Consider the following 13091-nt stretch of genomic DNA (forward strand, 5'->3'; position numbering starts at 1 on the left):
TCTCCTATGAAACCACAGCCAGCTGGCTGCTGCTTGTCATGTGGCTGTGTTTGAGTTACTCAAACTCTAATTTCCCACCTAATTACTCCCTTCAGGACCACCAAGCAGTGCTGAGGCAGCAGATTTGGGTGTTTCTGAAGGACTCACAGATAGTAATAACAAAAGGCCTAAATCTCCTCCTGCTGAGCAACTTTCACATGGAAAACTTAACAGTTGCTCCCTCCCCTGCTCCTGTGCATCCTGTGTCAAGGGTAGGTGCTTTAGGGGCCTTTTGGCAAAGGAACCTTATCAAAGTCTTCTGGAAATCCAGGAAAATTACATCAGCAAGCAAGCATGTGGATAGAGGGTGTGGAGCTGAATCCTCAAAAGCATTTCACGTGTGTGAGACATGACCCCACTTTATTAAATCCACCTTGCCTGTTCCCCATGCTGTTGCTCACACTTAGCTCACAGTTCCTGCTCTTTGTAGCTGTTCCTACCTGCTGGTGCAGTGTAAACATTAGGGTGGGCCCACAGAGGTTTAATGAACTCCTTTGACCTCCCCTGCACTCCTTCAAACACCAGCTCTCAGGCTGCATTCGAGTCCTCTGGGACTAAAGGAGTTTTAGACAAGAAATAACTAAGCTATTCATAGTCATTTACCCTGAAATATTTTTTTTTAGGCCTGTATTTTGTTACTGCTCACTTAGCAGCTTTGTTTTGTAACTAATTCTTTCTGCTGATGCTTTGTGCTAAGACAGAACTTTCCCTGTGCTTATAGAGCTGCAGCATGTTCTCCAAGGAGAGCAGTGATGCAAAAGGAAAATCATGGAATGCCCCTATGAGGTGTCTTCTCTAAGTTATGTGTGTTGCTATTGATTGTACTACTTATGGATTAGGAAAGATTGTTTTTATTATTTTGGTCTTTCAGTCCTCAGATATTTTTTATTTGCTTTGTTTGTTTTTATATTTAATCTCACAGAGGTTGAGCATTTGTTTCCTCATTTTGAAGCAAACTGAACCTCCAAAGGAATCTCTTTTATTCCAAATAGCTACACTCACCCATCCATTTAATCACAGACTTAATCACCCAAACACTTTCTGAAATGTTTTTGAAAGGGTTTTGATTTTATTGGCAGTATCCAATCCAATGTTTGCATATGCCTTTTATGCCACTTAACAGAGTTTAAATTCATCTTGCTACTATGTCTACTTACTGCTTTAGGAATCTTCATTTTTTGAAATTCCTTTCCTTGGAGGGAGTAAGTCCTCATGGCTTTGAGTGTGTTGTTACAGGATATGTTTAGAAATCCATTTTGGACTAGGCTACTCAGGTAATTCTTTTGTGTATTTCTGCACTGTGGAGCAGGAGGATGGCTCTGGCAGCTGCCTGCCCATGGAAGGGCAGCACTTACCCTTTAGTGCTCCTGCTGCTGTCACAGCTTCACTGCTCTCCCTCAACATCCTCTCAGTGTTCCCCATCCTGCTGGGTGGTTTGTAACACCTCCCTAGAGCTGGAATTGTAAAACCTGAACAGGCTTTAACAGGGAGGGAGTTGGTGCAAGGATGAAATCATTTCCATGCACACTGGAGCCTCCTATCCTAAAACATGGCACCTGAGGAAAAATGAGATGGTAACTACTGCAAACTAACGTGGAATTGTTGGAGTGCAAGGAGGGAAGGCTTCCTAGGCCTTAACACACATTTGTATTGGGATATATATCACAACATGTGATGTGTATGTATATTATATATATCATTGTGGTTCCATCCTTGTGGTGTTATTGGTTCTGGAGCTGGTGCCTTTGTTAGCCCAGTTTTGAGTCATCCTTGGTGCACCTGACAGTTGTCTCTGAGGAGCATCTTCCTCAAGAAACTAAGGTCTCAACAAAAGAGCCATCTTGACCTGCTGTTGGACAGGTTTATTTAGAACAACTCTTATTTCCTGCTCTGATGGGAGACCAGACCCCATCCTGGTGATATTTACATTTCTGAAGACATAATAATTACACAAACAACAGGGGGATGGGGGTGAGAAGGAGCAAGGAGCTGTATGAGATCACTGGGCTTATAACTTACTCCCTGTAAAACATTCACAGCTGCAACAGGAGGTTGAGTTGAAACAGTGACAGCCCAATCTGATGCACAGGGATCTCCTTTAGCTCTGGCAGAGCTGTAACTTCAGCTTGAACTCCTCAAGGCTGAGCAGGAACCATAGCTGAGCATTTTAGAGTTCATTCTGTGTCAGGCAGGCAGCAGCAGCCCTGGGCAGTGCTTCCAATGAATGGGAGATGTGTGAATTCATCCCTCACCTCACCCTGATCCTTGCTGTGTGTGGCTGTGCCATCAGCATCAATTTAGAGAACGCTGTAATCAATTTACTAAGTTGCCTAAAGGTGCCCTTTTGGTGGCCTCATATTTATTAATCAGGCCCTCAAACAGAAAGATGACTTGGCAGAAATTTTGCCACACTTTGTGATTTGAAACCTTAATTAGCAGACAGAGTGTCCCCAGGATTACAAGTGTTTCTCTTGTTTTAGTCTCTGTGTAAAGCAGCCTGAGGTTAAACCACAGAGGTGGGGTTTTTTTCTGATTTTGTACAGAGCAGTATTTCAAGAGGGGAGTTAAACTGTAAAGACTGGAGTAAATTAGGTAGTGCTTCAGCACTGCATTCCTTTGATCAGATCTGAGGAGTGTATGCATCAGTTTCCAGCTGCTCACATCTGGGAGTGTCTTCACTGCCACGAAGGGCTCACTGTACAGTTTGGTCCATGAGCTCTGAATTATTCTAGACAGAAAGAGGAGGGAAAAGAGAATTACCAGAAAACTTCATAAGCACACACAGAAATTTTTTCATCCTTTGGAGGCTTTTCCTGACTGACCTTTTCTGTGGAAAGGTAACCAAGTCAGGCTTGGCAAGGGAGATGCTGGAATATTATGCTCTCATAGCTGTGTGATTTATGTAGAGTTCTGATCTTCCCCCTCTTCCCCAGCCCCTCTTTTGTTCAGTGTGCACACTGATCTCTCCACACCCCTTTGTATTGTGCTGGCAGGATTGGACAGGCTTCATTTCTGTGGGACAGCAGATCAAGTGAAGGGATTCCCGAGGATGGATGGTGTGCTGGCACTCGTTCCCCCAGGAATGGCAAGACTTAGAGCATAATTCAAGTTCCAGCTGACTGTTTTCATGAGTGAGGGATACAGAAAACAGTAAAACTTTCTCTGCTGTCCAGTACAGGGAAAACCTGACATGTCCCAGGGACCTAGAGACAGGTTCTGCTGCTGGAGAAAGATTTTGTCTGCCTTGAGCCTGGGCTAGACCCTCAGGCACTCCATCTCAGATGGCTTTGCAAGGCTGCTGCAAGCCTGTTCCCAGACATCCACATGCAGCTTCTTCAGCACTTGTGTTCTGTCTGTTCAATCTAGCAGGGCTTTAGGTACTTGGCAATACTGATTGGGAGCCTTTCCCCCCTTAAATTGCAGCAAGCATCTTTTTCATGGGCAGCAGTGGGAGCTGGCATTGCTGAAGGAGAGCCTTCAAACCTTGAGCAGTGCAGCAGCAGTGAGTTATGCACAGGATTGAGCAGGGAATGGTACTCACCAGAGCGTGGGGAGGTGGAAAAGGGAGAAATATTTACATGAGCTTGGCCAGGGTGCTGGGAAAGCCTTCTAGCCCACTGCTGTCAATGTCCTGAGGCCTGTCAAGGAAGACAGGGATGGCATCATTGGCATCAAGAGAGAAATTCTCTTTTCTGCTACTATTTGACTGCATTACAAGGCTGAGAAGACAGCAGAGTGATGTGCTGCTGTGTGGTGCAGGCTGGTCAGGACAGGCTGTTCTTATCAGCACCCTGCTTGTGAGCTCAGCCTCGTTCTTTCCCTGACTGTTCCTGAAATGACCCTTAATTCAGTAGGTTCACCCCTGGGAGGCAGGCAGCAATAAGGAGCTGGGTGTGTTCCTGCAGTGAGCAGAGGAGGACCTGATTGCCACCCACCTGTGGCTCTGCAGGATGGCTCCCAGGAAGTCCCTCAGCACCATCTGCTGCTGGTACTGGCTGTCCATCAGGATGCTGTCGGACTGGCGCCTGCTCAGGAATTCCTGCAGCCCTTCCCCTGCGCTGCTCTCGCTGCTTCTGTTGGGTGAAGATGAGAAACCTCTTTGTTTCTGAGATGCTTTTTTGTCCCTCACTCCAAGTTCGGCTCAGCACAGAAAGGGAGCCTGCTGGGACTGAGCCTAAGGACACTCTGCTTAATTTCAGCAAGGAACTGGTCACTGTATTTGCTGCTTTGTTAGAAGATGGATTGGGCTGGCTTGCATCTGACCAGTTGTTCTTGTTCAGTGTCAGTCAGTGATCTAAGTAGCCAAGGGTAATGGAGAGGCTGTTTTCTGTGTTCAAATCAGGCCAGGATAATGGTTCCTGTCACAGACATATTTTGTGAAAAATCCTTTCATTAGGATTTTTCTCCTGAGAAGCTGAGAGGCCTCAGAAATGAAATGTAAACAATGATTATCTGCTGCTGTGGAATGCAACAGGTGCATCTGGGATTGGTCTCAGGTGGTTGTTTTTAATTAATGGCCAATCACAGTCAGCTGTCTCAGACTCTGCTCAGTCACAAGATTTTATTATCATTCCTTCCTTTCTAGCCTTCTGATTAAATCCCTTATTATTTTAGTATAGTTTTAATATATCATTTTCTTTTAATGTAATATATATCATAAAATAATAAATCAGCCTTCTGAAACATGGAGTCAAGATTCTCATCTCTTCCCACGCTGGGGTTGCCTGCAAATTCTACAGGTTCCCTACCAGTGAAGGATCATTGCAAATATTATCCACAAATATTATTGCTTGCTGGTATTGCAGCAGAACTCTCAGCTGATCTGATGCTTACAGCCTTGGAGGAAAGCATTAATTAGGCTGCTTAATGATAACTGTGATTAGGGGTATCCAAGACTGTAGGGATGCAGGATGCCCTTTGGGACGTGGAGCAGCAGGAGAGATTGCTTCTGCTGCAGTGAAAGACAGCCACTTCTGCCCAGGGTAACAGGCAAAACCCAGCCCCAGGGCAGCAGGGTGCTGGGGCTTACCCAAGCCTCTTGCCAATGATGGTCTGGAGGAACTTTCGGGCTGAAATCTGCCCCAGGAATTTCCTGTAGTTGTCAGTGAATATGGCGTCAGCGTGGCGCTGCATCCTGGGGAGGGAAGGAAGCACAGGGTGATCTCTGAGCTGTCAGTGAGAAAAAACTGAACAGCCCACGTGTACAGGGCTCATTCGAGGGCAGGTCACCACAGCAAACACCTGGTAGTGTTGGACTGCATTAGTGTTGGAGGGTAAAAGGATTTGAGGGAGCTCAGTCCTGACATGGAGGCAGCAGGCAAAGGGAAATATCTGGGGCAGGGCTGTCCCTGTGCTCTGCAGCAGCACCAGCACCATCACCTCCTGGGAGAGCTGTGTCTGGGACAGGGTGACAGAGCCTCCAGCACATCTCTAGCCTGTGGTTAGACCCAGGCTCCAGAAAATCCACAGGTAAGGGAAGCACAAACCACTGGGCTGGTGCCGCAGTTCTAGGGATGAGTCCCCAGTGCTTCAGACAGAAATAATGATCCTCTGTCTCCAGGCAGAGGGAAAGGAGAGGCTCTAGCATCCCTGGAGATAGAATTGTCCACTGAGCTCTGGGAATCTGTTCCCTGCAGGAGCCCTGGGCCTGTGAGCCTGCCCCTGTCAGTGTGTCCTTGCTTGGTGGGACAGCAGGACATGGCTCTGGACATGGGTGATGGTTTGGGACCAACTGAGCTGCTCCTGGGCTGTAACCAGCACTCTCTGCAGCAGCAGGGCTGGCAGGTGAGGCACAAACCTTTTCTCAGCGGGGTCTGTGAACAATCCCTCCTCCTCCTGCTCCTCTGCCAGGGGGCTGTGGCTCTGCAGGGAGCTGCTGTGCTGCAGCTGGAGGCTCATGGCCTTGCCAGCAACCGGCCCTGGGCTGAACCTGCAAGAGAAACCCCAGGCACACTGTGAGATGTGCTCAGGTGCCAGCTGGGGCTCAGTCTTCTTAACCATCATTCCCTACTCTCCTGCTTGTTCCTTCTCCATTTGTCATCCCATCTTAGCGTGACACAAGTAGTGTCTGTCACTCTCCCCAGCTAGAAACTGCCCTGAAGCTCTCCCAGCAGTGGGAGGATGGTTTGTAGAGCTGCCTCAAATACACACCCCCCTCCCTGAGCTCCCAGCAGAATCCCACTGTTGTTCCTGGTGTCATTGTGCCATGCCTTTGGCACAAGGCTAAAGCATCTTCTATGGGACATTGCAAATCCACGTCAGAGAAGCCGACGCTCAATTTTGGGTTTCTGTTGAGTTGTAGAGGTACAAATCAGTGTTGCAACTTGTAAGACCCAACAAGGAAATACTTAAAATATTAATAGGTATCTGTAGATTTCGTGTTCTAGAATATCTGCAGTTCTGACTTCAGTGCAAGTGCCCTGCAGCCACAAGTTTTTATCAGTGTTTGGGCTGGAGGTGCTGCCTGCTCTGGAGATTGCCAGATTTCCCTTTACAGAACTCAGCATTCAATTCTAAACCCAACTGTTTGGGCTGAAATATTCCATCAGGTGCCTGCCTGCTTGGCAATCTTTGGAAATCACCCCTGCTTGGAAACCACCCCAGCACTGTACCCAAAAAATTCAGACAGGACAGAGAAATAGGCCTAGAAACACATTTAGAGCTCATCTGGCTTTCAGAAGTGCTGGCAACCTTAGTTTGGCACCTGCTTACTCTGCACAAGGTCAGAGATGAGGCAGGTGAGAGTGTGGATAAAGCACTCAGCACTTACCTGAGAGCTGGGTAGAGAGGGGAGGAGATGGAGCAGGTGACTAAATGCAGGAACAGGAGCAGGGTGGCCTTGTCCAGCATCTTGCACCCCTTGGAGTCACCTAAAATGCAGAGCAGCTGAGTCAGGGCACTGAGGGGAGGCCAAGCTCCACCTTGGTGTTCTCAGTCCCTGTCACTAACATGTTTTATGAAAAATCCTTTCATTAGGATCTTTTCTCCTGAGAAGCTGAGAGGCCTCAGAAACAAAATGTAACCAATGGTTATCTGCTGCTGTGGAATGCAACAGGTGCATCTGGGATTGGGCTCATGTGGTTGTTTCTAATTAATGGCCAATCACAGTCCAGCTGTCTCAGACTTTCTGGTCAGTCACAAGATTTTATTATCATTCCATTCTGTTCCTTTCTTTCCTTTCTAGCCTTCTGATGAAATCCTTTCTTCTATTCTTTTGGTACAGTTTTGGTATAGAATTTTCTTTTACTATAGTATATATCACAAAATAATAAATCAGCCTTCTGAAACATGGAGTCAAGATTCTCATCTCTTCCCATGTTGGGGTTGTCTGCAAATTCCACAAGTCTCTCTACTCATTTCTCAGCACAAAGGGACTGGAAACGTTCCTCTGAGGCTGTGGTGCTTCCCAAGGCAGAGATGTCTTGGTGTGGCACAGTGCCCCCATGGAGGGCAGCTCCTGGGTGTGATGCCCTGGAGCTGGTGCCTGCTCTGTCAGGGTTTGCTGCTGTGGGAGCCCCTCACTGACCTGGAGCTCTCTCTTGGGCTGCTGTGAGCCCCAGGAACCCCTGCAGGGCTGTGAAAGCACCTGGATGAGGCCAGCAGCTGGCAGGGATGTGAAAGGAACCTGCACAGAACCTTCTGCAGCCAGCCCTGGGAGCACCCCTGCCCTGCCCTCATGGCTGTACCTGCAGGGCACAGGTCTGTGCCTGGGCTGCCTCACTGGCTGCCCAGAGACTGGGCAAAAACAGGGAAATCCAAATAAAACTCCTGGGCAGAGGGTTAATACTGACTGGTACCCCTGGCAAAGCCATTTATCAAAGGCAAGTGCTGGGCTTGGTTTGCCAAACAAAACACAGCCTGTTCCTTCAGTGGAGAGGGGACTGGACTGGAATATGGAAATATGTCCCTTTGGAAGGGCTGAGATGCTGCTGTGGAGAGGGGACTGGACTGGAACATGGAAATATGTCCCTTTGGAAGGGCTGAGATGTTGCTGTGGAGAGGGGACAGGACTGGAAAATGGAAATATGTCCCTTTGGAAGGGCTGAGATGCTGCTGTGGAGAGGGGACTGGACTGGAACATGGAAATATGTCCCTTTGGAAGGGCTGAGATGCTGCTGTGGAGAGGGGACTGGACTGGAACATGGAAATATGTCCCTTTGGAAGGGCTGAGATGCTCCTGTGGAGAGGGGACTGGACTGGAACATGGAAATATGTCCCTTTGGAAGGGCTGAGATGTTGCTGTGGAGAGGGGACAGGACTGGAAAATGGAAATATGTCCCTTTGGAAGGGCTGAGATGCTGCTGTGGAGAGGGGACTGGACTGGAATATGGAAATATGTCCCTTTGGAAGGGCTGAGATGCTGCTGTGGAGAGGGGACTGGACTGGAACATGGAAATATGTCCCTTTGGAAGGGCTGAGATGCTGCTGTGGAGAGGGGACTGGACTGGAACATGGAAATATGTCCCTTTGGAAGGGCTGAGATGCTGCTGTGGAGAGCAGCTCCAGCTTTGGAGCAGTGAGCTGGGCTCAGCCGTGGGTGGAGTTTTTGTGTGCTGGGCTTGGCTGAAGGGCTGAGGATGACTCAGGCCAGAGTGGCCCGGGGTCACCCACGCTCGGGGGCTGGATACCGAGCTGAATGCCGAGCCTTTGTCCCTGGAAGCCAGCAACAGGAGGAAGGTATTTCAGTGAATGCCTCTCTTCCCCAGCTTCCATTGAAAGCGACTGATCTTTTGCTCAAAGAAGGTTCTTTAAGAATGTGGATAGGAACCTTTAAAATACCAAGTTTCCCTGTTCCCTGTCTTATTATACACAAGAAAAGAGCAGAAAGGTGTTTGATCTCCCTAAGAGGAGGGGAAAAAACCCTCTTCCAAATGTATAACGAGACTTCCTGTAAAAGGAGCAGCTTCCAGATGGAAAGGGTTTGCTTGGACTTCTGGTTGCTCAAGTGAACTTTCAAGGAGTGGGTTTTACCCGTGGGGGGAGGAGGGAGGGAGGCTCTCTGCTGGCAAACACCATCAGTGAGCTCTCCTTTCTGCTTGGACAGAACAGGGCAGCACAGAGAGGGGGAGGCTGATTCAGGACCTGAGCTCGTGCGGGTGGGTCTGATGCTGACACCAGGCGAGTTAATAACAGAATTACTGGCAGTGCCCGAAGTGCACAGACAGACATGGAGAGGTGTCCCTCCAAGAAATGGGGTTTCTTATCACAAAGTCATTCTCACCCAGGCTCTGTTTGCAGTTACTTGTGCTCCCAGATGGGACCAGCAGCTTCCCCAGCCTTTCCCCTGGGAGTAGCACAGTAGCTCCTGCAAAGCTCCTTGTGCTCATGGGGGGCATCTCCTCCTCCTGCACAATCACTTTGGCCCCCCAAAGAGCCAAGGAATGCTTAGAGGGACTTTGATAGATGTACAGGACTTCTGCTTTTAGAACAAATCCCCTGCTTCCCTTTCTTTTTTGACTTTTTCATTTGAATTTGGAAAGACATGCTGCTTCTGTGCCTCTTCCCTAAATATCTTCAAGAAAATCCCAAGTCAGATCTTTCTAGATAGAGGAAATTATCTAAGGCATCTATCAGTGGGTACCAGCAGACCAGTATCTATAGAAAGTGCCAACCAGGAGATTTAATCAGTATTAGAGAAGCTTCTATGTGAGCTCAGAAGTTAAGTGCCCATGTAAATGCCCAATGTTGTCTGCTTCCCCTTCCTAGGACACAGCCCTGATTATCACTTTCTTTCTGTCTCTGGCTTCTCTTTAAATGTTGGATTTTTCTCTAGAATTGCTTTTTGAATATTTGAGATTTTTTTTTAATTTCTCTACTATTAGTTTCTTTGAAATTATTTTTTCTTTGTTTCTGGCTTTGTTCTTCTTCCCCTATCCTGCTTTGTCTTCTCTCCCTTAGCTACAGCTTGCTTCCAGATTTTGGGGTACGTCTGTCTCCCTTTTTCCCTCAGGAATAAATCAGAAATGAAAGTTCTACATCCCTTCCCAGATGTGTCTGCTATTTCAGAAGAGAAGCTGGGAAATGGAAGTGTCACCTTGTGTGCAGGCAGCTTGACAGCTCTGCAAAACATTGTCACCTTCGAAATTCTCCTGAGGTGAGGGACACCTTCCCTTTCCATTCTGGCAGCATGTGAAAAAATGATTAATAAATAAATCCCCCTTAAGATGAAGAGCTTTTAGCACCATTCCAGCAGATGAAGTGTAATAGCTTTGTTCCATCCTGTGCCGTGGGAACAGCAGCATTGTGACAGTGATGTTGGAGGGCTGGGTAACTGCCTCTGGCCAATTCTGAAACCTCACCCTGAGCAGTCTTCAAAACACCTCTGTGTAGATGAAATGAAGCTTTTGCCATGCCTGCTGTTTTATAAAGCTGAAACTTTCATAGCCTGAAATGCTGCATTAGAAAAGCAGAAATCCTTTCAAGTGCCTCCCTGTGCCCAGGCTGGCTTTGCATTACCTGTGGCACAGAGTTGTGTTCCTCCTCACACTTTGGTTTGGCTCAAACACAGTTTCATTGCTGGGTGAGTGAAACACCGCTCATTTGCCAGGGAAAGAGAAACTCACATCAACATAGCAAAAGAGAAGAACTGTGCTACAGCTGGTAATCATCTAGCATGTTTTATAAAGCTCATCTAAACATGTTTTATAAAGCTCATCTATAGTATAATTCCATTGGTTTGCATTTATGATGTAGCTCAATTGTTGTTTCATTCTATAACTTGGTACAAAAACATGTTGGTATAAATCTTGATATGGTACAAAGGCACCGGGCAAAGCTCATTCCTGATGCCAGTTTTGATTGCATTTCAGTGGAATTTAATTGTCCTCAACTTCCAACTAGACATTATCCTGTTAAATGCACAGAGAGAGTCTCCCACTTACCGTTCCTGGAGAAAACAAGCTCTTCTTGGACCAGCTCCTGCCCAGGTGCTCCTTCCCCTGGTGCAGATCCGAGTTCTCCCCGGGAGCCCGCAGGGTTGTGCCGGGCAGGGCACTCCCGGAGCTCCCCGGTGTCCTCTGGCTGCCAGGGAGCTTCATCTCTGCCTTTTATACCTGAGCTCCCTCAGGAGTCCCGTGGGCTTCCACCGTCACAGCATCAATTATCCTCCTGAATTTCAAAGGCTGTGTTTGCATCCTCTTTGTGTGTGTGTGTGTGTGCGCGGAGGGGGCTGTGCCCGCAGCCCAGGGTCATTTGCACGATTTCTCTTTATCCCTCCAAGAGTGAAGAGCGAATAACAGCAGTAATCTGGCAGAGTGAATGACAAATTTACTTTGCCAGGTAAACTTCGTTTTTCCTCTGCAATTCCATTTTTTCCTTCTGCTCCACAATGAGAGTGAGTTAACCATTAGTACTTTCTCACACTGCATGAACAGGAGGGTTGATCTTTTATTGCTATTTTATTTTTCTTTGATTCTCAGCCTTTTTCTCCTTCTCCTTTGTTACTCACACCTGCACCAGGGGGGCAGTTCAGTCCCTCACAAACCTCACAGCTTCACACCAAGCCCACAGAGCAGCTGGAGAGCCCTGCTCCATTGATGTGCTCTGGAAAAAGGCAGGGGTGTTCCCTGGGGTGCTGCACCACCAGCAGCTGTGCTCATTCCTGAAACAAGGTTCATGAAAGCCCCATTAAAACCAGCACAGAGCCTTCAAGCCAAGAAGACCAGGACAGTTCAGAGGAGCTCAAAATGAGGCGACAGCATCGGCTCCACCTGCCAGGTTTTCCATATTGACTTCACAATGCCCAGAATTGATGGGGATGCAGACTGTCCTGTCTGAGGGCTTGCAGGACTCCATGTTGGGAAGAAGTTTCAGCAGGTGAGATGACTCATGTCTGCCTGCTGCCAAATGCCTTCACCTGGCACCGCAGTGGCATCCCAGCTGCTGGAGGCAGAGAGGGATTGCAGGGAGCCTGGTGCAGCTGGGGTGCACGTGGGTGCCTGTGTGTGCAGGGGGTCAGAACCATCCAGTGATGGTCTAACCCTGTTACTGCCTCTCATTGCTTCCTGCAAATCAGGCAGCTGTATCATCTGTCATCCCCTGGAGATGGGGATTCCTGGCTAGCACAGAGCAGGTTTTCCAGAGTCCTGGTCCTGGTGCACACAGCTGCATGCAGTCCCTGCAAACTGGAAAGGGATTTTTGTTGGCTTTTTTCAATCTGTTTTTGTTCTCTCATGTGTGAGGCCAGTTGCTCTAATTTTTCAGCATGACTTATTTTTCTTCTACTGTCTTGGTGCTGCACTGGCTGAACAGATGAATCAGATCAAGCTGTTAAACCAGCCAAGAGCCAGTGCTATTTCAAGGTATTATCTTCTAGCCTGGTCTTGAGCTGATTCTCCATCCAGCTGGCCCCTTGCCCCTTACACAGAGCTGATATGACACCAGGCAGTATTTCTCTGATAGGGAGAATCAGTAGATCAAGGATAATCATTCTATAACTGACTTGTTTATAGCTGCCTGCTGGCCAGCCTGGGTTAGGAGAGCTGGGGTCTGTGCTCATATCTCAAGTGAGCTGCTTCCACAGAGGGCTCTGTAAAGCTCCATCATCCCAGGGCTTTCCTTGTGCTGCCTAGGTTGGGTTCCTGCCATGCACAGCTGGACCTAGCAAGACCCAAAACAATGGCTTTGGGTTAATTGAAGGAGGCAGCAGAAATTTCTAAAAACCCTCGAGGCTCTGTTGGGTGCATCCAGCTTAGGAGTTCTGCAACAGCATAAACAGAGCAGTGTTTCTGTCCTGGGATTTCCTGTCTCAGCTCCAATCAAAACCTTCCTGTCTTCCCAGGACCCAGAAAGGTCATTTTTGGAGCTTCTCCACCAGGCTCCACAGGCTCTCCCTCTGGCTTATGCAGAAATATCTGTGAGAGGTGGGGTGGTGACTGACTTGTGGCAAATGCCCTAATAGAGAATAAAACAGAACTGCCTAAGACTAAAAATTATGGGTTTTTTCCTGGGTTTGCCACCATAGAGGTGGGATGGAACCCATTTTGGTTTAAGTGTCTTATCCCAAGTGGCAGAACTCAGACACATTATAATAAATTCATAATCATTTAATTGCA

At 47.8% G+C, this 13091-nt stretch overlaps 1 protein-coding gene across 1 annotated transcript; it reads right to left on the minus strand.

Annotated features, from left to right (window-relative positions):
* Positions 1-1886: 1886 nt before the first annotated feature.
* GHRH (growth hormone releasing hormone) lies at positions 1887-11041 on the minus strand. The gene is made up of 7 exons (XM_036395662.1): positions 10920-11041; positions 6809-6908; positions 5837-5968; positions 5069-5173; positions 3975-4112; positions 3581-3677; positions 1887-2767 (listed from the first exon to the last, which is right to left on the minus strand). The coding sequence occupies exons 2-6, from the start codon at positions 6886-6888 to the stop codon at positions 3614-3616; spliced, it is 519 nt and encodes a 172-aa protein (XP_036251555.1). The 5' UTR covers positions 6889-6908; positions 10920-11041; the 3' UTR covers positions 1887-2767; positions 3581-3613.
* Between the last annotated feature and the right edge of the window lie 2050 nt (positions 11042-13091).

Source organism: Molothrus ater, chromosome 17 (assembly GCF_012460135.2).
Source record: "Molothrus ater isolate BHLD 08-10-18 breed brown headed cowbird chromosome 17, BPBGC_Mater_1.1, whole genome shotgun sequence".
Taxonomy (NCBI): domain Eukaryota; kingdom Metazoa; phylum Chordata; class Aves; order Passeriformes; family Icteridae; genus Molothrus; species Molothrus ater.